The sequence below is a fragment of the Capra hircus genome, chromosome 12 (genome assembly GCF_001704415.2).
Source record: "Capra hircus breed San Clemente chromosome 12, ASM170441v1, whole genome shotgun sequence".
Classification (NCBI taxonomy): domain Eukaryota; kingdom Metazoa; phylum Chordata; class Mammalia; order Artiodactyla; family Bovidae; genus Capra; species Capra hircus.
Window position 1 is genome coordinate 70,953,207 of NC_030819.1, and position 23,123 is coordinate 70,976,329.

Consider the following 23,123-nt stretch of genomic DNA (forward strand, 5'->3'; position numbering starts at 1 on the left):
AAATATTTCTTAAAAATAATCTTTGAAATGATCATTTCTACTTATCATTTACCATTATTCTGTACATGATCTTCCAGCACCTCATTTTTAAGAATCCCGCAAAGTTCCGATAGAGTTTCTAAGTGAATAACATGAATGATCAATGGCCTGAAGACATCATACAACGACACACACAGCTTCTCCAAAAGTTCGCTAAAATGAAAGAATGAAACACGGTTACCAGCAGTAATCCTTTCAGTATTTTCTAATAGTTTAAAAGTCACCCTTAATTACTACCAGCCAATAAAAATAACGAAAATGTACTGGAAAATAATATGCGGGAACATTAAATAATGAGAAGTGAAAGGCTGATAGTAATTCTCTGAACTGTTTTCGCTAGAATCAATAAAAAAGCTCAGAATAAGCAATCCTCACAGTCAACAAATTAGCTGGCCCCAGCTGAAAGTCAATTTATTATTATTTTTACTTACATTAGCAATAATCTTGTGCATGTCCTTTCAAAAACAATAAAATATTTCAGTAGACTTAATTTTCCTACACCATAAATAACCTACACTATAAAATAATTTAATTATTTTTTAATTTTCCTACACTATAAAATAACCTACACCACTATGAATCAAATGGTGACATTTTTCCCAGGAAAGACTGGTTCAAATCTCTTGAATACATACAGATTTAGATAAACAAAACTCAAAGTATTCTGGACATGCACCAAGTATTCTGACAATTTTAAACATTTGAAAAGAAAAAAGTGAGGCTGTCTATACTCTTTACATTGTCAACCGTACTCTTCTATATATAGTCTTTCACCAAAACCATAACATATGTTTGTTTGTTCCGCATTATGAGAGTCATAATCTTGGGATTCTTATGAGTCAAAATCGCCAATATGAAGAACTCAGAAGTGACTAACAGTGGATTTGAAAGACACCTTGAGAAAAATAAGAAAAAGGATTTTAAATAGTATCTACATTTTTAAGTATTTCTCATGAGTTAAAATCATAGAATTTTTTTAACTAGTAAGAATTATTATACTTAGTGTAGATAAACAGCTCCATATACCAAAATAGCTGCCTATACAGGATTCTTACTCTTGTAACTTACTGTTTCCATAATTATAAAATTATGAAAGCATATTGGCCTTTAAGCTGCAAATTTATTTCAAAGTAAATAGCCACTGTCTCATCCAACAATACTCTGTTCATATACCCACAAAAATTAAAACACGCCTCAGTTAATTTTAGAGTACTACTATGATATAATAAGCCATTAGCAAACTAAATCTTAAAAACAAGAATTGGAGTCCATGTACCACGTACTCTAATTTTGATGTTGGTTTTGTGAAAAATTCATTGTAAAGCTGGTGCTCGTCCTGGCACACATGAACCATAAAGGCACAGCCACTGCGAATCTGTGGGAAACAAACACACACCACCTATAGTTAAGGCACATGACGGCTCCAGCCAGCATGGATGAAGCAAAGCAGACACTTTATTTACAAAGAGACTATAATATGTAATTCATAAAACAACTTCCTATTAACAGAAAACGGTTTTCAGCATAATGGGGATATAGATGACTTTTATTTTCTTATGTTTTCTAAACTTTTGACAATGAAAAGTACTCTTCCAGTTCAAAGGTGGGTATTTAAAAAAGAATCTTTATGTACTTTCCTACAGTCTGAATTAAAATCACACTAAATAAAACAGCACTTCTGCAGCAAAAGCTAAGATTAAACTGTACACAAATCCACCAACTCTGAAACTTCATCTTTCAAAAAACAATACTTATTTGTAAATCATCACATGCTCAAAAATAGATCAAAATTAGAATATTTTGCCCAAATGAATGCTAATTACTAAGTGAGATTTGTCATAACTGAAAGATTCTATAAGTTTGTTGATGGGGAGACCAAAACTTATTTACTCAAGTGTAGTTTCTAGTGTGTCAGAACAGCTTAAGAGAAGGTTTAACGTTAAACCACAACAAGCAGAAACTTACCAAGGCACAGTGGTCTCTGTTATTCTGGCTGGTCAACTCTGTTACAGTACAAGTAATACTGGGGCCCAAAAGGAGTTCCCGCTGATCAAGGTAACACTGGTGGATGTCAGTTAGCAGTTGTTGGTATCTGATGAAAAGCAAACGAGACTGGAGCATAAACTTCTGATTCCAGGTATGTAAATTAAATCTGATCTTAAATCCCAAAATAGGGTGCCAAGCCTCCAAGGTTATATATGGTTGCTGCTCACCTACCCACATTAAAAACTAGAAACATTTATGTACATAAAGAAAAAGCAAACAAATCACAATGATCTAACAAAACCTTTATCTTTTAAAGAAAGATTCATCTTCCAGGACTGTCCTACATCTACCTCAGTGAGGAGAAAATCCTGCTATATGGGAAAAAGATGCTTTGTAGACTCACAAAGTCAAGTCTACGACCTTGCTCCCTGTATTGAGCTGTGTGCCACAAGAGAAGGCTGGTATAGCACACAAGGTAATTGCTCAGAAAACATCAGGACACAGCAAACTTGGAAAAACAGCACTTCAAGCAAGGTGATTTGGAAACTGAAGAACCTGTGGGTACTCACTCAGGTATTTTTTCAGATCGTTGTTCTATCTGTTCAATGAGAGTCTGTGGAATAAAGAAAAGCTCACTAACTTCATCTGTTTTAGTAATACTTTTAATTACTTTCTGATTGTAACAGTAACAGAAGCTCATGTTAGAAAATCTGGGAATACAAAAAAGCTGAAACGTAAAAATCACCTAAAATGCAAAAATTTTTTTTAAAAATCACAGTATTTTGGAATATTTTCTTTCAGTGTAAGTACACAGTTATTTTCCTTTTTAAACAAAACTGGAATTATACTATATATTCAGCTTTACAATCTGCTTTTGAAAAACTAATATTTTAAATACTTTCCTTTTATTAAATAACGTCTGTTATCAGATGAAAATATTTGAAAAGCCTTAGCCTACTGCCTGGCACTTAGTAAACAGTCACTGAGTCATCATTATAAATACTATTTAGAACATTATTTTACATGGCTATTTGATATCCTACTGAGTAGATGTACTCTAAGTCAGACATTCTTCTATTGCTAGTCATCAAGGTTGTTTTCTAAGAATATCAGCCCCGTGGTTAAGAGCTCCGGGTCTTCAAGTGAAACTAGAGGGTTTAAGTGCTGACTCCCAGTAGCTGTCTGAGTCCAGGAGAACAAGCCCACATCATTGAGATTCCATTTCTGACCTTGGAAAGCTGATACAGTAATAATACCTAAGTCCCAGTTGGGGACTCCCAGCACCGGTCAGGAAAGATAAATATTTTTAGAGACTTTTGTTCCATTCTGCTAAAATGTTTTTGAGGAAGAAATTAAGTATTAATACATTCCATCAGCAGTATCACCTGTCTCACCAAATCCTGAAAAACACTGACTATTACACCTTACTTTGTCAATTTCTAACAGACCAAAAATACCACTCACCACTGAGCCCTCATGCCTACACCATTTTTTCTCATCAACTGTATCACTGTTAATTGACTAACAAGCAACCAACCTGGCACAATCTAAACCTCAAACTATCAACTAGCTGCTGTATCTTCTCTAAACAAGACCAAGTTCCTGCTTTGAAAAACAAAAACTCCTTTCCACTTACTTTCAAGACGGATACAAGGAAGAGAGTGGGGTCAAAGTCAGCAAAAGCAGACCACTCTTTCTAGAAACTTCACAACAATAAAAAAAAGATACACATACCAGCTCCAGGCAGCTGTATCTGGGATGGCACTGGTTTAAAATACTGTACTGGTTCTCTGCTTTTCCTGAGTGAGCATGACATGAAACATCCTTCGTGAGATGGCCTCTGCCACCGTTCTAATTTCTCATCACACTCTACTAAAGTCTGTGTTCCAGCGTCAACAAATTACATGAGGTTCTCCCCAAAGACATGTCTTTTATGGTTCTAGTACCTTCCCTGTACATGTTGCTCTCTCTGTAAAAAATATCCTTATTAATCCCCCCCCAAGTCCTCTCTAAATTCAAGCTTTTTAAGCTCAAATATCAGCTTCATCTGGAAACCTTCCCTGAGCATCACAGAAGAGCTAGGTGTTTCCTGCTCTGTGGGCTTAGAGCCCCTCAACATATACTGCTATAATGTGGAAGGACAAAGCCTACCATTCATTCACGCTCATTTTCCTGGTATAAGCAATGGACCTAACATACATTAGCATTTCCAAAGGGCTGGCTAAATAAATTTCATAGCAGTATCTTTTTTATGTCAACAGACTTACTCTGACTTTGGGGGCAGCAGCTCGAAATTTCACATAAAATAGTGTAAAGGCATTGTCTGCATTAGGTACAGATGAAGGATCCTAAAGACACAAGGCGGAGGACAGAGAAGGCAGATAATTAGCAAACAAAAAATTATTCAGAAAATATAACACAAACCACATCATATGGGTCCTGCTTGGCCTATATACCAACCAAAAGCTTACAGAGAGAAAGACTAAATATTGTTATTGCTACATATAAAATAATTGCGTGGAGCTGCCATCTCTCTCCTTTTTATAATTAAAATTTATCCTACGCTTCAAGAATTTTGGCAGTAAAAAAGCCTAAATTCAGATTCACAGTCATTTATTGACTATAGAACATTGGTCAAATTATTTAACCTCTCTGAGATACAAGGCATCCATTAAATGGAGACAAAACATACACACAAACGTTTTACAGAGCTCAGTTATAAAGCACCAACACATAGTAAGTACCAGTACATATTAGGTATTAGTTTCCAAAATTAAAAATTTTGCACAACAGAAAACTCATACAATCTGTTCTGTAAGCTAAGAGCAATGTGAATGATGAAATTCAATACAAAAATCAGTAGCTCTAAACTGAAAGCTCAAGAAAATATTCCATATTTTTAGAAAGTAAGCTTAAAAAATAAACTGTATTACCTTTAAGGTTTTATTTTTTTTAGGAAAGAAATGTGCTCAGCGACCATCCTATCTTGCTCCACTTTTATTTTCTAACCTAACACTCAGCTAATTTTCCACCTGGCATCTACCACAATCTTTAATTGATTAATTTGTTTCTTTATTGATTATTTCTCCTGAATATAAGCTCCATGAGAGCAGGGACCTTGTTATCTCCTTTCACTACTGCACAGTCCCCAGTACAATGCTAAGCACTTAGAGGCGTTCAATAATAAATTTCCTAAATAGAGAAAATTAATCCATCATGTATAAAGAAAAATATTCAAATCACCCATCATATATAATTCTACCACTCAAAACCACTTTTATCATTTTGATGTATTTCCTAATATTTTCTTTAAAAAGACAGAAAAAGTTTAAGTGAGAAATAGTCTGAATCTTTTTTATTATTTATCATATAGTACTGAATTATTTCTCACACTCATGTATTCTTTGAAAATAAAACTGTGACAGACAAATATATATGGCCATTTTTCTTATTATAAATGAAGTTGCAATGTATATTCTTATTTAACAATAGGTTAAAAAAACAGAGCTCAGTCAGTTCAGTTCAGTCACGTAGTTGTGTGACACTCAGCAACCCCATGGACTGCAGCAAGCCAGGCCTCCCTGTCCTTCACCAACTCCCAAAGCCTGCTCAAACTCATGTTCATTGAGTCAGTGATGCCATCCAACCATCTCATCCTCCGTTGTCCCCTTCTCTTCCTGCCTTCAATCTTTCCCAGCATTAGGGTCTTTTCCAATCAGTCAGTTCTTCCCATCAGGTAGCCAAAGTACTGGAGTTTCAGCTTCAGCATCAGTCCTTCCAATGAATATTCAGGACTGATTTCCTTTGGGATTAACCAGTCTGATCTCCTTGCAGTCCAAGGGACTCGCAAGAGTCTTCTCCAACATCACAGTTCAAAAGCATCAATTCTTCAGTGCTCAACTTTCTTTATAGTCCAACTCTCACATCCATACATGACTACTGGAAAGACTATAGCTTTGACTAGACGGACCTTTGCTGGCAAACTAAAGTCTCTGCTTTTTAATATGCTATCTAGGTTGGTCAAGTGTCTTAATTTCAAGGCTGCAGTCACCATCTGCAGTGATTGTGGAGCCCCAAAAAATAAAGTCTGTCACTATTCCCATTGCTTCCCCACCTATTGCCATGAAGTGATGGGACTGAATGCCATGATCTTAGTTTTCTGAATGTTGAGTTTTAAGCCAACTTTTTCACTCTCCTGTTTCACTTTCATCAAGAGGCTCTTTAATTCTTCTTCGCTTTCTGCCAAAAGGGTGGTTGTCATCTGCATACCTGAGGTTATTGATATTTCTCCCGGCAGTCTTGATTCCAGCTTGTGCTTCATCCAGTCCATCATTTCTCATAATGTATTCTGCATATAAGTTAAATAAGCAGGGTGACAATATACAGCCTTGACGTACTCCTTTCCCAATTTGGAACTAGTCTATTGTTCCATGTCCAATTCTGTTGCTTCCTGACCTGCATACAGATTTCTCAGGAGGCAGGTCAGGTGGTCTGGTATTCCCATCTCTTTCAGAATTTTCCACAGTTCATTATGATCCACACAGTCAAAGGTTTGGTGTAGTCAATAAAGCAGAAGTAGATGTTTTCCTGGAACTCTCTTGCTTTTTTGATGATCCAACAGATGTTGGCAATTTGATCTCTGGTTCCTCTGCCTTTTCTAAAACCAGCTTGAACATCTGGAAGTTCACGGTTTATGTATTGCTGAAGCCTGGCTTGGAGAATTTTGAGCATTACTTTACTAGCGTGTGAGATGAGTGCAATTGTGCGGTAGTTTGAGCATTCGTTGGGCATTGCCTTTCTTTGGGGTTGGAATGAAAACTGACCTTTTCCAGTCCTGTGGCCACTTATGAGTTTTCCAAATTTGCTGGCATATTGAGTGCAGCACTTTCACAGCATCATCTTTTAGGATTTGGAATAGCTCAACTGAAATTCCATCACCTCCACTAGCGTTATTCATAGTGATGCTTCCAGAGGTCATGAAGATCTTTTCTGTATAGTTCTTCTATGTATTCAGACTAAGGTTATGGAAAATAAACGAATCAAAAAAAAAAACACCCACCTCACCAGTTAACTCACCCTTTTTAATAACTGATTTGTGAGGTTCTGTAGTGTGTTCACAGTGTATGTTTTCATGAGGTGCAAAGCTTTAGAAAGACACTGCTTAAACTTCAGTAAATATACAGGATAATCTTTAAAATTCGGCTGTAAAGGAAATGGAAAGATTTATACATATGAAAGAAACATTAACAAAGCAAACATTTAATGAAAACCAACCTTTATGCAAAGCTATACAGAAAGTTCAAAGGAAGGTCTTATGTAGGTCATACGCTCCTTGAAGACAAATACTATGACTGTCTTGGTCATAGCCAAATTCCCTGTGCCTGACACAAAGCAGGACTCAATAAATATTCGCCATTTTTAGCAAAATATATTTTCAGTACCCCACAGACCTCAAGGCTAATATGTGAGGCCCAACTAGGAAAAGGAGTGGAGTTGGGTAAAATAAATACAGCTATAAATCCTCAGTGGACAGTAAGAGATGGTGATTATACCAAAGGGCTTGTCCCTTCATTTCCCCTATCAAGTAATAATTTTTGTTTCCAATGAAGTACCTAGCAAAACAGGAAGTCAACAGTCTAAACAAATCACTAGCCCTCTTAGATGGGATAAAGCTGTGTCAGCCAGACCCTTTTTCTACTTCAGAGGCTTCCATAGCAGCTGAAAGTACAATACTATTTTACATCACTACTGAAAGTGAATAAGAATTTACCACAATTTTTCTTCAAGTATATTACAGATATGTATTTTCCCTTAGGAAGAAATAATTATTGCATAAGAAGTGATGTCACAGAGATGTTAAGATTTCTTTAAAACATACAGAAATACCATGACTTACATGAGATGATATGTACGTTATACAATCATCTAACTTGGCCAGCATAGGTATAAATCCTTCACTATTCACAGACAACGTGGGAGAATTCAATTTCTTTAAGGGAAAAAAAATGTTTTACATTTTAAGAGTCAAAAAGTAGCCTCAAATGCAGCCCATGTGTAACAATACAACAGAGGACAAATTAAAAATTATATGGATTGAATTCAGTTTATTCCTAATGAGCTTTAATGGAGCTCTTCATGAATTAGCAAACATTTTATCCTCAATTGTACAGTTACATTAAAATAATACATCAAGAACCTAGATTTTTCATATACTAGTACTTTAAAACATAAATTGTCACATTTCAAAGAGTGGTGATTTTCTCAAAGTTAAAACATGTTTAGCAGTCATACTATGAAAGTAAAATATAAGTAAACGTATACAAGTAATATGAGTATAAACAGAGGTAACATAATAGTAACATGAAATTTAATATGTAATGTAACAGACAATATATAAAAATATATAAAGCTAATAATATATATAAAATATAAAATCAATTATTTCTAATCTTGATATACAAATAGTTTGTCAATGTATTCCACTATTAACAGGCTACCGTTTTTATTTCTCTCTCAAAGAACTTTAATAATTAAGATTACTTTTAATAATTTTAATAACATGATGTATATGCAGTTATTATAATTAATTTATGAGCCAGAGCACAGAAAAATGTAATTTACACAGGAGTCCTTATTGTGACGATCTCTTTGGGATACAAGAATGCTTTAAGAAGGCTATACTTTTCCTCAAACTAAACATGAGATTAGTTTAAGAAATGTTTTAATTAATATTATAGAAACACAACCACAGAAACATTTAAAATGTAATATATCTTCTTATAAACATCACAGCTTGCAAATAAGATACCATAAGAGTCAACCAAAACAGAGTTTAATAACTATAATACAATATAAAAAGAACTACTATTTAAATCATATGTGGAAAAAATCTGAACTGGTAATGGTATGTCTATCAGCCACAAATAGGAATACCTTAACAACAAGCAAACTATTAAGTTAAAAATACCACTCAGGCCAATTTATAAGTTTAAAGATTATACTCGGGGGGGGGGGGGGAATAGATAAAAAAACAATGCTTACTGTGTTAATAGTTTCCAATTCATTAAAATAGGAAAGTTTTTGTTGAATGTTTTCAGCCAGATCAACAAGTTCCGACTTGCAGTTTTTTAAAAGAGAAAAATCAATTATTACAAGAATATAAGAATCAACACTCCTGTCTCAAAATTACATTGAAGAGGTTTGTATCAGTCATATAGGTTTATATTAGATACATAGTCTCACAATAATGCCTAAAGATTTCAGCAATAATGGGCTAAAATAAGCAATGATTCTTACAGTAAATTATATAAGATCTTTTTACAGAATAACAAAGCACTGCCTTTTAAAAAGCATACAAAATATAAACAGAAATCTCTGAGATAAATATAGTAACTTAAATATTCTATCTTTAAGTCACAAGTTTAAGTGCAATCTAGATCTGTTCATCATTTCATAAACCCCACCATTACTACAATCACTACCCCTTGGTTGAAAAGTGTCAACAGGGAATTCCCGGGTGGTCCAGTGGTTAGGACTCAGTGCTTTCACTGCCAAGGCTGGGGTTCATTCCCTGGTCAAGGAACTAAGATCTTGCAAGCCACGCAGTGTGGCCAAAATTAAGTGTTAATAATAAAGAGCAGACAGAGCAAACAAATATATCGTCTTCACTCTGAAACTGTACTGAGACCTAACAGCTCAAAACATACGAGAGCCCGCCAGGGACCCTGCTCCTATAAGCTTAGAAGCAGGCTGTCCACGTAACCACTTGTACGCTTACGAATGTAAATCTCTTACAGAGCAGTGTTCAAAATAAGGAAATCAGATTTAAATTATATTCATCTATTTAAAAATATTAAATGATATAGTCACTGACATTCTCTCTTCTTCCAAATTACCTGCTCTTTCAGGAGCTGTTCACAGGCTTCATGTAGGGTTCCTGTCTTATTGGACACAAAAAGATACTGTTTCTGCAATGATTCCAGATGCTGAAGAGCACTGTTTACATCATTCAATATAGCATCACACTGCTCCTGAAACCCAGACAAGTAATCCCTCATCTGTCTAGAAAACAGAACCAAAAGGGGATTGGCAATAATATTTTCCCCCAATAAGCATAGACAATAAACAACAAAATCTTTTCCCCCAAATGCTTGTATTTCAGAAGGAAAGTCTGACCTAGTCACAAACATTTATTAATTCAGAAATGTAGCAAAAACTATGTCACAAACTGTTTCCATGCTTAAGGAGGAAAATGACTGAAACTATGAGCAACAAAAGGCATCAGCCTTGGAGCCATAAACTGGCTTTTCACATGTAGGTCAATAAATCATGGGCTCAGCTCTCCAAGACTGGGACACCAAGGTCATCAAGCAGGTCCATCCCTCAGGTCAAGTCTGTCTTTAACGGACAAAGTCACGGGAAGAATTCTGGACTTGGAAGATGTGAGTCCAAGTCCCAGCTCTGCCCAAGTCTCCGTAACATTAGGCAAGGATTCAACATTTCCAGGCCCCAGTTTAGTTATTTGTAAAATGGGGATAATGTTGCTATGAAGACCAAATGGAATCATACATAAAAGAGCCGAACACAGTGCCTAGCAACAGGTGTCACTTAATGTTAAATGAATGCAAATGTTCAACTCAGAGCCCCCAAATCAGCTAGAGATCACAGTCACTTCCTCCACGCCGTCAACACATGCAAACAAAACAACGCAGCCCAGGCGCAGCCCAGGCGGCCATCCCTAAAGTCTCCTGGGCCTCTCCCTCTAAAGAGAAGACAGCAGAGTTCTTGACAACACTCCCACTCCATCTCAAGTTATCTAAAAATCAGTGTCTCCCTCCTAACCTAACTGACTCCTCTTTTAATCACACAACTCCCACTACCAGTTGTAATGACCTACATCTTCTCTGCTGCTGCTGCTGCTAAGTCGCTTCAGTCGTGTCCGACTCTGTGCGACCCCATAGACGGCAGCCCACCAGGCTCCCCTGTCCCTGGGATTCTCCAGGCAAGAACACTGGAGTGGGTTGCCATTTCCTTCTCCAATGCATGAAAGTGAAAAGTGAATGTGAAGTCGCTCAGTCGTATCCGACTCTTAGCGACCCCATGGACTGCAGCCCACCAGGCTCCTCCGTCCATGAGATTTTCCAGGCAAGAGTGCTGGAATGGGGTGCCATTGCCTTTTCCACCTATCCTTAAAGAACATGTGACTGTTCAAGTTTTCTTTGTACCTTAATTTTATTTAAAGACACAGATTACAACGGTTCAGATGATCTAAAAACCAGGACAGCCAACAAATGAGAGCCACATACCTATATTTAGTTCCTTCATCCTGATCCATCTGAGTCTGTAGCTTTGCAAACCATGAGAAAAACTGGAAAAATAGAGTATTATGTTGTCAATAAAATTACAACAAAATGAAGAGTGGCTACAAGCTAGACAGCAAGTCAGAAGGGCAGACACTAAGTCGTATTGTTTGGGGCTCAGACATTAAAAGTTTGAAGCCAGGAGATGACAATTTAATTGCATGATCAGTGTCTATATGCTAGGGAAAGCAAAGTATCTTAAAAACACTGGCCACATTCAGAGTCAGAATAAGAGTATTAACAAGGCAATATGTGTTAACAGGAATAAGTATTTCTTCCCAAGAGGTTATTGCCTACCTGCTAATTTGCCTAATACGAGTAGGTAACATAGGGCTTTGGGTAAATATTAATATTATCTAATAATAATTGTGAGAATATAAGCTCAGAAATAATATAAAGGAGTGGTTTAAAAACATAGCTTTTGCATCAACTAAACCTGGATTTGAATTCTGGGCCCACCATCAAGTTGTATACTTAAAATGAGTACATTTTCATTATATGTAATTTATAACTCAATGTATTAGATTTTTTAATTTAAAGAGAGATATGCAAGTGTAAATTTAATCCAGATTTTTTTCTCAAATACTCCAAATAAGTTCACAGATATGGTGCCAGATTATCTACTATAGTTCTCAGGTGGGATCTGAAGTCAAAGGTATGCTTTATTCTCCCAAGATATTACACTTGCCAAGCACCTCGGCTCTCGTTCACTGAACCCTGATTGTAAGAGAGGGAGGTGCCTTTCAGGTCCACGCTGGCCTGACTCAAGAGCTAGAGCTTTTCACCACTCTGCGGCACTGCCTTTCCTGACTAAGTGTGTGCGATTCAGCACATTTGCTCCATGTTTCACTTGGTAACCGCCTTAGCTTTGATTTTTTCTTTTTAAACTGAAGTTATAGTTGATTTAAATTTACAGCTGTGAACAAGTAAAAATAACCAAAAAACAACCGACCACATATGTTAAATTACTGAAAAATAACCATAAGCTTTCGTCTAAAGAGAATACTGAGGTTTTTAAGAAAGAAATTACCTAGCAACAAGTGGGGGCAGTTTTAATTAGGGCCTTTTTTTACTAGCCCTCTCTTGAGACATTCAAAACAATAAATATTCTTACAAGTAAAAGCTACCATTCACCTGCTGTGCAGTTTCGATTCTTTCTTCTTCCATTCCTAAGGACGTGAATCCCTTCAAGAGAATGTCTTCTGTAGATTCGGGCACTACTGAAGTCTGTGCAATGGGCAGTGACTGGGAGGTTAAACTGCATAAATCTTCAATCGGGAGCTTGAAAAAAAAAAGCCACAAAGAGATTCAAATAAATTGAAAATTCTCTGAACTCAACTCAAGATTAGTAGTCCATCTCAGTTGTTCTGAAAGAGAAAGAAATGTTTTCCATTAAATCATCTGAGGTTAGTAATTGCCATATAATACTAACACTTATAGTTAGGCTCTATCTATGGTGACACAGCCATAAAGAATCTGCCTGCCAACACAGGAGACACAAAAGATGTGTGTTCAGTCTCTGGGTTGGGAAGATCCTCTGCAGGAGGAAATGGCAACCCACTCCAGAATTCTTGCCTGGAAAATTCCATGGACAGAGGACCCTGGCAGGCTACAGTCCTTGGAGTCGCCAAGAGTCAGACACGACTGAGCAACTGGGCACACACACACACATACATTAAATGCTAGTCTCAAAATGTAAACAGGATACCAATATCCCATTAGTAAAGTTTTAGGCTTATCTTTTGAAACCTGGTGATGAATCTGTACTAATCCGCACACATTCTCCTACAGAGCCTCTGGTGAACTAGCACCAGTCGAAGGCAAACCCTGTGTGCTAATGAAAGCAGCAGGCCTCTCAGGCATCAGCACAAAAGACTGACCTCCTTAACCCCAACCAACAGAAGACCAAGCGCACCCAGAAATCAAGGGCCACAACTGCACCTCCTGCCACTCTCTCCACACAGACGACAGACTTCACCCACATCTTCCGGCTGACTGCTTCTGAAATCACAACTGAAGAGAAATAATTTCAGAGTGTCCCATCAGAATCCTGAGTGCCTCACTTTGATGCCATCAGACCCAGAATACTGCCTAGTTTCCATTACTAAAGATAGTCCCGGTGTTCATTTACCTAGAGTCACACAGGCAGGCTGTTTTTAGACCTAAAAGGGCCGGGGGCGCAGTGTGATTGCTGGGGAAGGTAAAAAAGCCCCAACTGTTTCTTTTCAATCCCAGTTTTCAGCCCTTAGCACATGACATCTAAGGTCTAGCAATAAAAGATCTTAATCCAAGGTTTTAAGAAATTGCTTCTTATTTTTCTAGATACAGAAATTTCATCTGAAGGCAGTATTTTCTTTTTAAAGCTAAAATAAAATAAGGGAGATATAAAATGCACCATCATTAATTTAGAAATATGACCCTTTAAATGTAGGGGATTTTGTACCTGGGTTCACGTGGGGCTGTCCTCTCAGCCATGGTAAATAAAGCACTTTATAGCACAGCCTGCTTTGAACTCCTGCTCCCTATTTTTTCAGCCACACAGTTTTTGGGATCCTAGGTCCCCCACCAGGGATCGAACCCTCATCCTCAGCCGTGAAAGCATGAAGTCCTAATAACTGGACCACCAGGGAATTCCCTGCTCCTGCTCACTTATGAGCTGTGTTACAATGGGCAAGTTACTTAATATCTAAGCATTTCTAAGTTAATGACGGACTTCCCAGGTGGCACAGTGGTCAAGAAATCCACCTGCTAATGCAGAACTGGACATGGAACAACAGACTGGTTCCAAATAGGAAAAGGAGTCCGTCAGGGCTGTATATTGTCACACTGCTTATTTAACTTCTATGCAGAGCACATCATGAGAAACGCTGGGCTGGAGGAAGCACAAGCTGGAATCAAGATTGCTGGGAGAAATATTAATCACCTCAGATATACAGATGACACCACCCTTATGGCAGAAAGTGAAGAGGAACTAAACAGCCTCTTAATGAAAGTGAAGGAGGAGAGTGAAAAAGTTGGCTTAAAGCTCAACATTCAGAAAACGAAGATCATGGCATCTGGTCCCATCACTTCATGGGAAATAGATGGAGAAACAGTGGAAACAGTGGCTGACTTTATTTTTCTGGGCTCCAAAATCGCTGCAGATGGTGATTGCAACCATGAAACTAAAAGACGCTTACTCCTTGGAAGGGAAGTTATGACCAACCTAGACAGCATATTAGAAAGCAGAGACATTACTTTGCCAGCAAAGGTCCATCTAGTCAAGGTTATGGTTTTTCCAGTAGTCATGTATGGATGTGAGAGTTGGACTATAAAGAAAACTGAGCGCCGAAGAATTGATCCTTTTGAACTGTGGTATTGGAGAAGACTCTAGAGTCCCTGGCCTGCAAGGAGAGCCAACCAGTCCATCCTAAAGGAGATCAGTCCTGGGTGTTCATTGGGAAGACTGATGTTGAAACTGAAACTCCAATACTTTGGCCACCTGATGCGAAGAGCTGACTCATTGGAAAAGACCCTGATGCTGGGAAAGATTGAAGGCAGGAGGAGAAGGGGACGACAGAGGATGAGATGGTTGGATGGCATCACCGACTCAATGGACATGGGTTTGGGTGGACTCCAGGAGTTGGTGATGGACAGGGAGGCCTGGTGTGCTGCGGTTCATGGGGTCGCAAAGACTCGGACACGACTGAGCGAGTGAACTGAACTGAACTCAATGCAGGAGGTGTGAGCGACACAAGTTTGATCCCTGGGTCGGGAAGATCCCCTGGAGAATGAAATGGCAACCTACTCCAGCATTCTTGCCTGGCAAATTCCATGGACAGAGGAGCCTGGAGGCCTACAGTCCCTGCCAAGAGTCAGACACGACTGAGCACTTTTCATTCATTCAATATAGAAATTAAATTATCTGTATGGGACCACTGCAAAAACAAGAAAACACAAGTATGAGAAAACAGACTTCTTGGATCACTGGGAAGCTGCACAGAGGAAAAAAAACAGTTCAGGAAGGAGACTGATCCTCAGTCTTCCCACAGAGAGCCTGACTCAAGAGCCAGGAGGGTCTTGGATGTATGTAAATATGTATTAAGGGCATCACCTGTTCACATAAACTCGTGCTGAATGGAGACACAATCTCTGCATATAAAAGGACTGCGGTGGGGGGGGGGGGTAAGAATTAAGTTTCTGGAATCTGGTGAGAATCTACCTTGAGTTTAAAGTGTGGCCAGCAACTGTCTGCTGCCACCAGAGGTTCCAAGGACAGAGGGAGCTAAGCGTGCCCACTCACACTCTGTGCAGCCGCTCACCACAACCGCTGCCTCCCAGGGGAGGCGCCACCGGGGCTGGCACGCCACGCACGGGCACGAGGCCCTCCAGACAGCAAACCAAGTGATCGGAGCTGCTGCTATTATCACATTATTATTATCACCACTGCTACTGATGAGTAGAAACAGAGTAAGCAAACTTACTTTATTAATCTGTATTGAAGTACGATTTACAATGCTGTTAGCTTCTGATGTACAGCAAAGTGGTTCAGCTATATACAAACACAGATTTTTCTTCAGATTCTTTCCTGCTACAGGCTATTACAAGGTACTGAATATAGTTCTCTGCGCTATACAGAGAACCTTGTTGTTAATCTATTTTATATACAGTAGTAAATACCTGTTAATCCCAAACTCCTCAGCTATCCCCTCCCTCTTCCGCCTTTGGTAACCATAAGTTTGTTTTCTACATTTGTGAATCTGTTTTGTAAATAAGCATTTGCATCATTTTTTACACTCCACATATGTCATACCATATTTGTTTTTGTCTGACTCACCTGACTCAGCATGATAATCTCTAGTTCATCCATGCTGCTGCAAATGGCATTACTTCATTCTCTTTTTATGGCTATTTACTAGTCCCCTGCATATATGCCCAATCTCTGTAGTTTATTCATCTGCTGATGGACGTTTAAGTCGCTTCTGTGTCTTGGCTGTTCTAAGTGGTGGAGCTATGAATACTGGAGTGCATGTATCTTTTCAAAGTAAGAGTTTTCCGAGCTGGAGCGTGAGGGCCACTCGAATTCCGTTTGGAGGCTTCTTTGATCTCTCAGAGTAGACATCATGAGCAAAGCTCAGCCTCCCGAGTTGAAGAAATTTATGGACAAGAAGTTATCATTGAAATTAAATGGTGGCAGACATGTCCAAGGAATATTGCAGGGATTTGATCCCTTTATGAATCTTGTGATAGATGAATGTGTGGAGATGGCAACTAGTGGGCAACAGAACAATATTGGAATGGTGGTAATACGAGGAAATAGTATCATCATGTTAGAAGCCTTGGAACGAGTATGAACAATGGCTGTGTTCACCAGAGAAATCAACGCTTCCATGTGTCCCCTCTCCACATATTATCACCAGAAAAATTGGGTTGTGTACATTTTCTTACTTAACTTTTTTGTTAAATAAACTTTTGTAATAGCCAAAAAAAAAAAAAAATGAGTTTTCTGCTGACGTATGCCAGGAGTGGGACTGCTGGATCACATGGGAGTTCTGTTTTTAGTCTTTTAAGAAACCCCAAACTATTGTACATAGTGGTTGCACCAATTTGCATTCCCGTCAACAGTGCAAAAGGGTTCCCTCTACAGAGTACATTTATATATCAGAATTGAACTGCTTCTTGGAAACAGAATAGTCTGTAAATGACCTTTATCAGTTATTTATGAACAGATCATGACAACATTCAAACACATAATTTTCTCGCAGTTTATACGTTATCTAAGAAGCGCAGACTGGTAAAGCGTCTGCCTGCAATGCAGGAGACCTGGGTTCGATCCCTGGGTTGGGAAGATCCCCTGGAGAAGGAAATGGCAATCCACTCCAGTATTCTTGCCTGGAGAATCCCATGGACAGAGGAGCCTGGCGGCTACAGTCCATGGAGTTGCAAAGAGTCAGATACGACTGAGCAATGAACACACACACAAAAGGTAGAGGGATGGAGATGTGGATCAGGCACAGATTTGAAAAAAGGAAAAAGCAGAAAGCAAGAAAGCACACGGAGGCTAGGCTGAAATAAAAACACTAGACAGAGTGTGGCTTGCAGTCTTATGATAAGAAAAATACAAACAATCTGCGAACTATATTCCACCAGAGAGCTGAGGTCCCAGTGTCATCAAGCAGCTAAAATTCGAGAACACAAGGGCACCTCCAGGCACACCAACAGCTGAGGGTTGAGGAGGAACGTTAAGAAAACACAAAATTCAAAATGATAGGAAACATTTTCTTCCCATGGACCCATTCCCCAGCCACCCAGTTCCCTCCCCAGGAGCTACTAATGTTAACTAGTTTCTCATGAAGCTTTTCTAAGACAGGTTATGCATATACAAAGGAAGTGTACCTTTTTTTTAAAACCCAAATAGCAGTATAATATATACATCTTTGCCTTTTCATTTGATATGCAGCATTTTCAACAGAGTGTAAGAAAAAGATGAAATTTATTTTCTTACTTCAAATTCACAACTCTTGTCATTAAATTATAACAAAGGCATCATTTTACAAGTCCAGCAGTTTAGAATGATTATATCAAAATCAAGTTGCCCTCTTCCTTTCTCTGCCTTTCAATTCTTCTCTGAGGTAATACCAACGCTTATAATTTGAGAAACATTTCTAAGGAATTTGAGGGTAAAATGAAGAACTTTTAAAAGCAGAAGGAACCAAAGAGATTACCTGTAATTTTTATCAACTTTCTTTTATAAATATTATTCACATTTTTATTCCAAATCATCAGAAGAGTTAGAAAGTTCACTGTTTTCAGTAGTATTTTTGTTGGTTATTCCATAACTCGAAAACACAGATTAATAGCACTGTGTGTGAATTCATCAATTTAAGGTCCTATCTACTGATTCCCATGGTATAAAGTGAAATTAATACCCTTAACATCTCCTTGTATATTCACTCTCAAATTCTGTTACCCATATACCATTGCTTTTACAGACTGCCAACATTTGTATTGTTAGATCATCAAGTCTTAGGTGCAGGCTTACTGAAACCACCTTTCTCTGGGTGTGCCACGCCCTCAACACTGTCCTGTCTTAAGGACCCGGGGGCGTCATACACGTGTGCTCTGCCTGCCACTGCAACCAGAACGCATCCTCTGATATACTTTAGAAAACAGAATCATACGAAAACTCTATCTACTTGAGAAGGTACTACACAGTTACCCCAAATAGAATCTGTAATCTGGACGTTGTGAATAAATGAGATAATCTGAATTATGAAGGAGCATTCTACTTGATCACTTCATGCACAAATGACTACTTTCCAACCACAAGGACTTTTAAATATCAAGAAGCAGAAGGCAGCTTCCTGTCCTGTTGCCTCGTTCTAATACAAAACCATTTTCTCTCAAGCCAAACAAGCTAGAAGCCGCATTGCAACCACTTCTAAGAAACAATTTTTTAGAATCCCAAAACAAGTTGCTTTCTAAGAGGTTATGAGGGACTTCGCTGGTGGTCCCTTGGCTAAGACTCCTCACTCCCAACGGAGGGGCCCGGGGTTCAACCCCTGGTCAAGGAGTTAGATCCCACATGCCAGAACTAAGACATTTGGTGCAGCCAAAGAAATAATAAATAAATACGTTTTTAGAAAAGAAGTTCTCAAAAGATGTCCTTGTTAGGTACATCTGCCCAGCTGTCTTCTCTCCTCAAAGCACCTGGAACAGAATGGGAAATCAAGAAGGGTGCGCAGGCGTCACCGACTTCCTGTTCTGGCCACTCTTTCACTCCTGGAGAGGAGACGACTGGACACCTCTGGTCCACGTGCACGGTCCCAGTGTCCGGACGGAGAGACATCCACCACCGGAGAGGAGCGAGCCCGGAGAGCTACTGCGTGTAAACAGGGACACTGACATGTCAAACACTAATTACAAACTCTCAAGCCTTGCCTGACCAGCTGAGCGGGGCCAGGAAGAAACAAGCGAATATGCCTCTCTCTCCAAACTTTTCTCGTGCAGTTTTGGGTTGGAGAAAATCACTTTTGTAATCAATGTAATAAATTTATTCCCTAAATGAAACCTGACATTATCGACTCTGCTGGAGCAAATCACTGGAGATACAGATGGAGACTCAGAACCTTCCTCAAGGCACCTAACTCCTTCTTTTCTTACCTCTGGTCTGAGTGACACCTACATCAGCTCAAGATCCTAAGATCCTAGCCTGTTCTTTTAAGGTACTAATCACTTGGGGAGAAAAGCACATACATAATACAGTACTGACAGGTAACTTGCTGTATGCACATACATGATTTAATTCTCACATACCCTGAGAGGCACATATCATCCCCATTTTATAAAGAAGAAAACAGTTTCACAGAAGTATCAATCTAAGGTCACAAAACCTTTAGGAAAACAGCTCTAACAGTCAATTACAGGTAACTTTCAGGGTAAATCATCTCAGCATTTTATTCAGAATGACTAAACTCAGCAGAAAGAAGAAGGCTCTCATGACTAAAAAATATGCTGTAGCTACAAGAAACCAGTCTACCTAATACTCTACCACAAATTTTCTTATTTAACACCAACTTAATGTAACTCCCTTCCAAGAAAAGACTAGTTCACTTTCATAGAAAAGAAAATTATTAACAGCTTTATGATATTTATTGAAAGTTAGCTGGTCTCTTCAGAGAAGGCAATGGCACCCCACTCCAGTACTCTTGCCTGGAAAATCCCATGGACGGAGGAGCCTGGTGGGCTGCAGTCCATGGGGTCTTGAAGAGTCAGACACGACTGAGAGACTTCACTTTCACTTTTCACTTTCATGCATTAGAGAAGAAAATGGCAACCCACTCCAGTGTTCTTGCCTGGAGAACCCCAGGGACGGGGGAGCCTGGTGGACTGCTGTCTATGAGGCTGCACAGAGTCAGACATGACTGAAGAGACTTAGCAGCAGCAGCTGGTCTCTTACTATTCAACTAACTTGCTCAGTTCCTGCTGTTCAGGAAACACTTTATCTCCTGAAAATTGGAAAATGCTACAGAAAATCCTTTACAGATACCCTGGTTGGACAAAATAAAAACCGAGGCATTTTTCCTCACTGCCAATGTTAAAAGAGTGACAACAGGGTTAAAAAATTCAATTTCAGTCTTCCCTGGTGGTTCAACGCTAAAGAATCCACCTGCCAATTCAGGAGACATCAGGTTCAATCCCTGGGTCAGGAAGATCCCCTGGAAAAGGAAATGGCAACCCACTCCAGTGTTCTTGCCTGGAAAACTCCATGGACAGAGGCACCTGGAGGGCTACAGGCATGGGGTCCCAGAGAGCCAGATGAGACTGAGCACACACAAGCACATGCACGCCTCCCCATCCGACATTCGAAGGGAAAAAAGGGCTGCTGAAAGCAGACGAGCGAGGAGAAACCCCTCACAGGTTCCAGGATGGGTAAATGACAGGCTGGCATCTGAGTCTCACAGGAATCCAACACTAGGGGTGCACACACCAGAAGACCCTCACTGAGCCTTTGATCTTGTCAGACTCTACCTACCCAGGACTTTACATTGCCTTTCCTCCAGCTAGATTACTTTTCTTGTCTTTACAATGCTGGCTTCTTGTTTTCCAACATGAGTTCTCCACTCAATTAATTTTTCAGAAAGGCCTTCCATCTTATCTGAAAGGGCATACATACCTTATTCCTTGGTGTCATACCCTCCTGGTTTTATTTTCTCTATATCCTGGACCACCATTTGAACTTACCTTCTTCTCTCTTTTTTTTATATATTCATAATCACCATAATTATGTAAGCTCCATGAGGCAGGGATCTTGTCTTTCTTATCTTTCCATCCTCAATTCCTGGCCCTCAGTTAGACACATAATATATGTTAAATGACTGCCTACTAACAGTAGGCATTATATTGCAAGACTATCACATAACAGGATGAAAATGAAGAAATTCCATTTACTCCTCTCCAACCCCTTTCCCTCATGCTCAATGGGAATAATAGTTTGTGACCAAGAGAACAGAAACAAGCTGGGTCACCTTTCTTACGGAACACAGTTTGCCAAAGGTACTGTGATGTCCAAGTATACTGCTTTGGTAACAGGCCAGATCCAATTATAAACAGACTGAAATATTTACAGAGCAAACAACTTCTATTCTCCAAGCATAAAAGGCTTTGATGGCAACGCCAAAGCAAATTTCTACCTGCTTCTTCATTTATTTCAAATCCACTTTCAGCACAGACTTTTATAGGTGGACAGAGAAACCCAAGAAAGAACACTTGTATATCACTGCAAAGCATGAGACAGTTTAAGTGAGAACTTTCAAACCAAAGTTCTTACCCTCTAAAAGCTTAAATTGCTAAACTCCACCTGTCTTCGGACACCAAGTGTGAAAACAAGGCTTCCAACATCAAAAGTAACTATGGGTGCAAATAAAATGACCTTCTGAACCTGGCCCCCCAAACTAGAAAGTTTGTCAAACGTCTGACAATTCATGAAAGGTACTTCTTGCTATAATTAATTGAACTGAATCACACAGGCAGTAAAATGCATAGCATCCCAAAATGATAGTTAGAACTAGAAACGTTGAGACTAAAACCGAAAACCAGCATTATCTAATAATGTACCGACCTAGCTTCCAAAGAAAAACATTTTTACTGCTCTGCTGTAAGTTAAATATAAACACAACCTGCACTTGATTCGAGAGCTCAACAGATCAACGTGCGATGAATGAAAACTGTCACCCCGGACTAACTCTGGTCTTCCCCAGGCGCCCCTAGGGAAAAGGGAAGCCGGGGTTGTCATTAAGGTGGCAAACGAACACCAACAGGAGGCTGTCCTGAAAGCGAAGCACTTCGGGTTCGCCGCGCTCTCCTTCCGGGAGAGGGTGGGCGGCAGGACTGGGCCTCGGTGACCCCAGGGACACACGGGGCGACACTCCCGGGGCAAAGCTCCCGGCCAACCGGCCCGCGCCGCAGGGGGAGCGCCGGCGGTCCCGGGCAGAGAGAGGCCTGACAGCCCGGGAAGGGGGAGCGGCCTCGCCCACTGGAGCCGTCCCCGCGCCCGGGAAGGAGGGCAGAGACCCCGGGAGGCGGTCTGCAGGGCGGGCGTCGGCGGACGCGCCCACGGAGCTGACCCAGCCCGGCCCCCGCCGTCGCCTCACCTCGGCCGGCACGGGCAGGGCCTCGGCAGCCGCCTTCAGCGCCAGCACCGAGTCCGTCTGCCGGTCGGTCAGCGGCGCCTTCGTGTCCGCTCTCCCATCCCACAGAGCTAGCTTCTCTCGAGCGTCTCGCTCCGCCGCCGCCTCTGGCAGCGACAACAGCAGAGACGCCTCCGCCATCGCCGCCTCCCCCGCGGCCCGCAGCAGCAGCGGGGAGGTGGGGACCCCGACAGAGACACAGAGAGGCCCGGGCCACTTCCGGGAGCGCCGAGGCTTCCAGCGCGGCACCGGCGGCGGGGCGGGGCGAGCCAGAACACCCTGACTCCGGAAGCGATTCCCTCCTCTGAGTGGGCGGGACTGAGTCCAGGACCGACGTGGCTTTCGACGGGGTACAAGTATTTCCGGTTGGGATGTAGCCCGAGAGGACGAAGGCTCTAGGGCCTAACGGAAATAGACTTGCCCCTACCGGAAGCCCCTGCCTCAACATCAATAACTTTATTGTTACATGTCGTTATTGACAACTGTGCTTCGTGACCCTGCCGGCAGGGGCCTTACTGAGCTCCAGGATCTGCTGCCTCTCTCAGCTCACAGCGCCGTAATCTGTGGACTG

General features: G+C 40.2%; 1 protein-coding gene and 1 pseudogene across 2 annotated transcripts in view; one reads left to right on the forward strand and one right to left on the reverse strand.

Moving 5' to 3' along the window:
* COG3 (component of oligomeric golgi complex 3) overlaps positions 1 to 22,840 on the reverse strand; it is a 59,536-nt gene extending 36,696 nt beyond the window's left edge. Inside the window, exons 1-12 of the mRNA XM_018056764.1 lie at positions 22,517 to 22,840; positions 12,519 to 12,665; positions 11,331 to 11,392; positions 9,921 to 10,086; positions 9,067 to 9,141; positions 7,922 to 8,014; positions 7,102 to 7,227; positions 4,293 to 4,373; positions 2,595 to 2,638; positions 2,005 to 2,131; positions 1,323 to 1,414; positions 53 to 192 (exon numbers count right to left, since the gene is read on the reverse strand). Coding sequence (XP_017912253.1) covers positions 53 to 192; positions 1,323 to 1,414; positions 2,005 to 2,131; positions 2,595 to 2,638; positions 4,293 to 4,373; positions 7,102 to 7,227; positions 7,922 to 8,014; positions 9,067 to 9,141; positions 9,921 to 10,086; positions 11,331 to 11,392; positions 12,519 to 12,665; positions 22,517 to 22,693 — 1,330 coding nt within the window. The 5' untranslated portion in view covers positions 22,694 to 22,840. The remainder of the gene's footprint in view (positions 1 to 52; positions 193 to 1,322; positions 1,415 to 2,004; positions 2,132 to 2,594; positions 2,639 to 4,292; positions 4,374 to 7,101; positions 7,228 to 7,921; positions 8,015 to 9,066; positions 9,142 to 9,920; positions 10,087 to 11,330; positions 11,393 to 12,518; positions 12,666 to 22,516) is intronic.
* LOC108637308 lies at positions 16,407 to 16,844 on the forward strand (annotated as a pseudogene). Its single transcript, XR_001918958.1, has one exon. The product of XR_001918958.1 is annotated as a small nuclear ribonucleoprotein G pseudogene (transcript).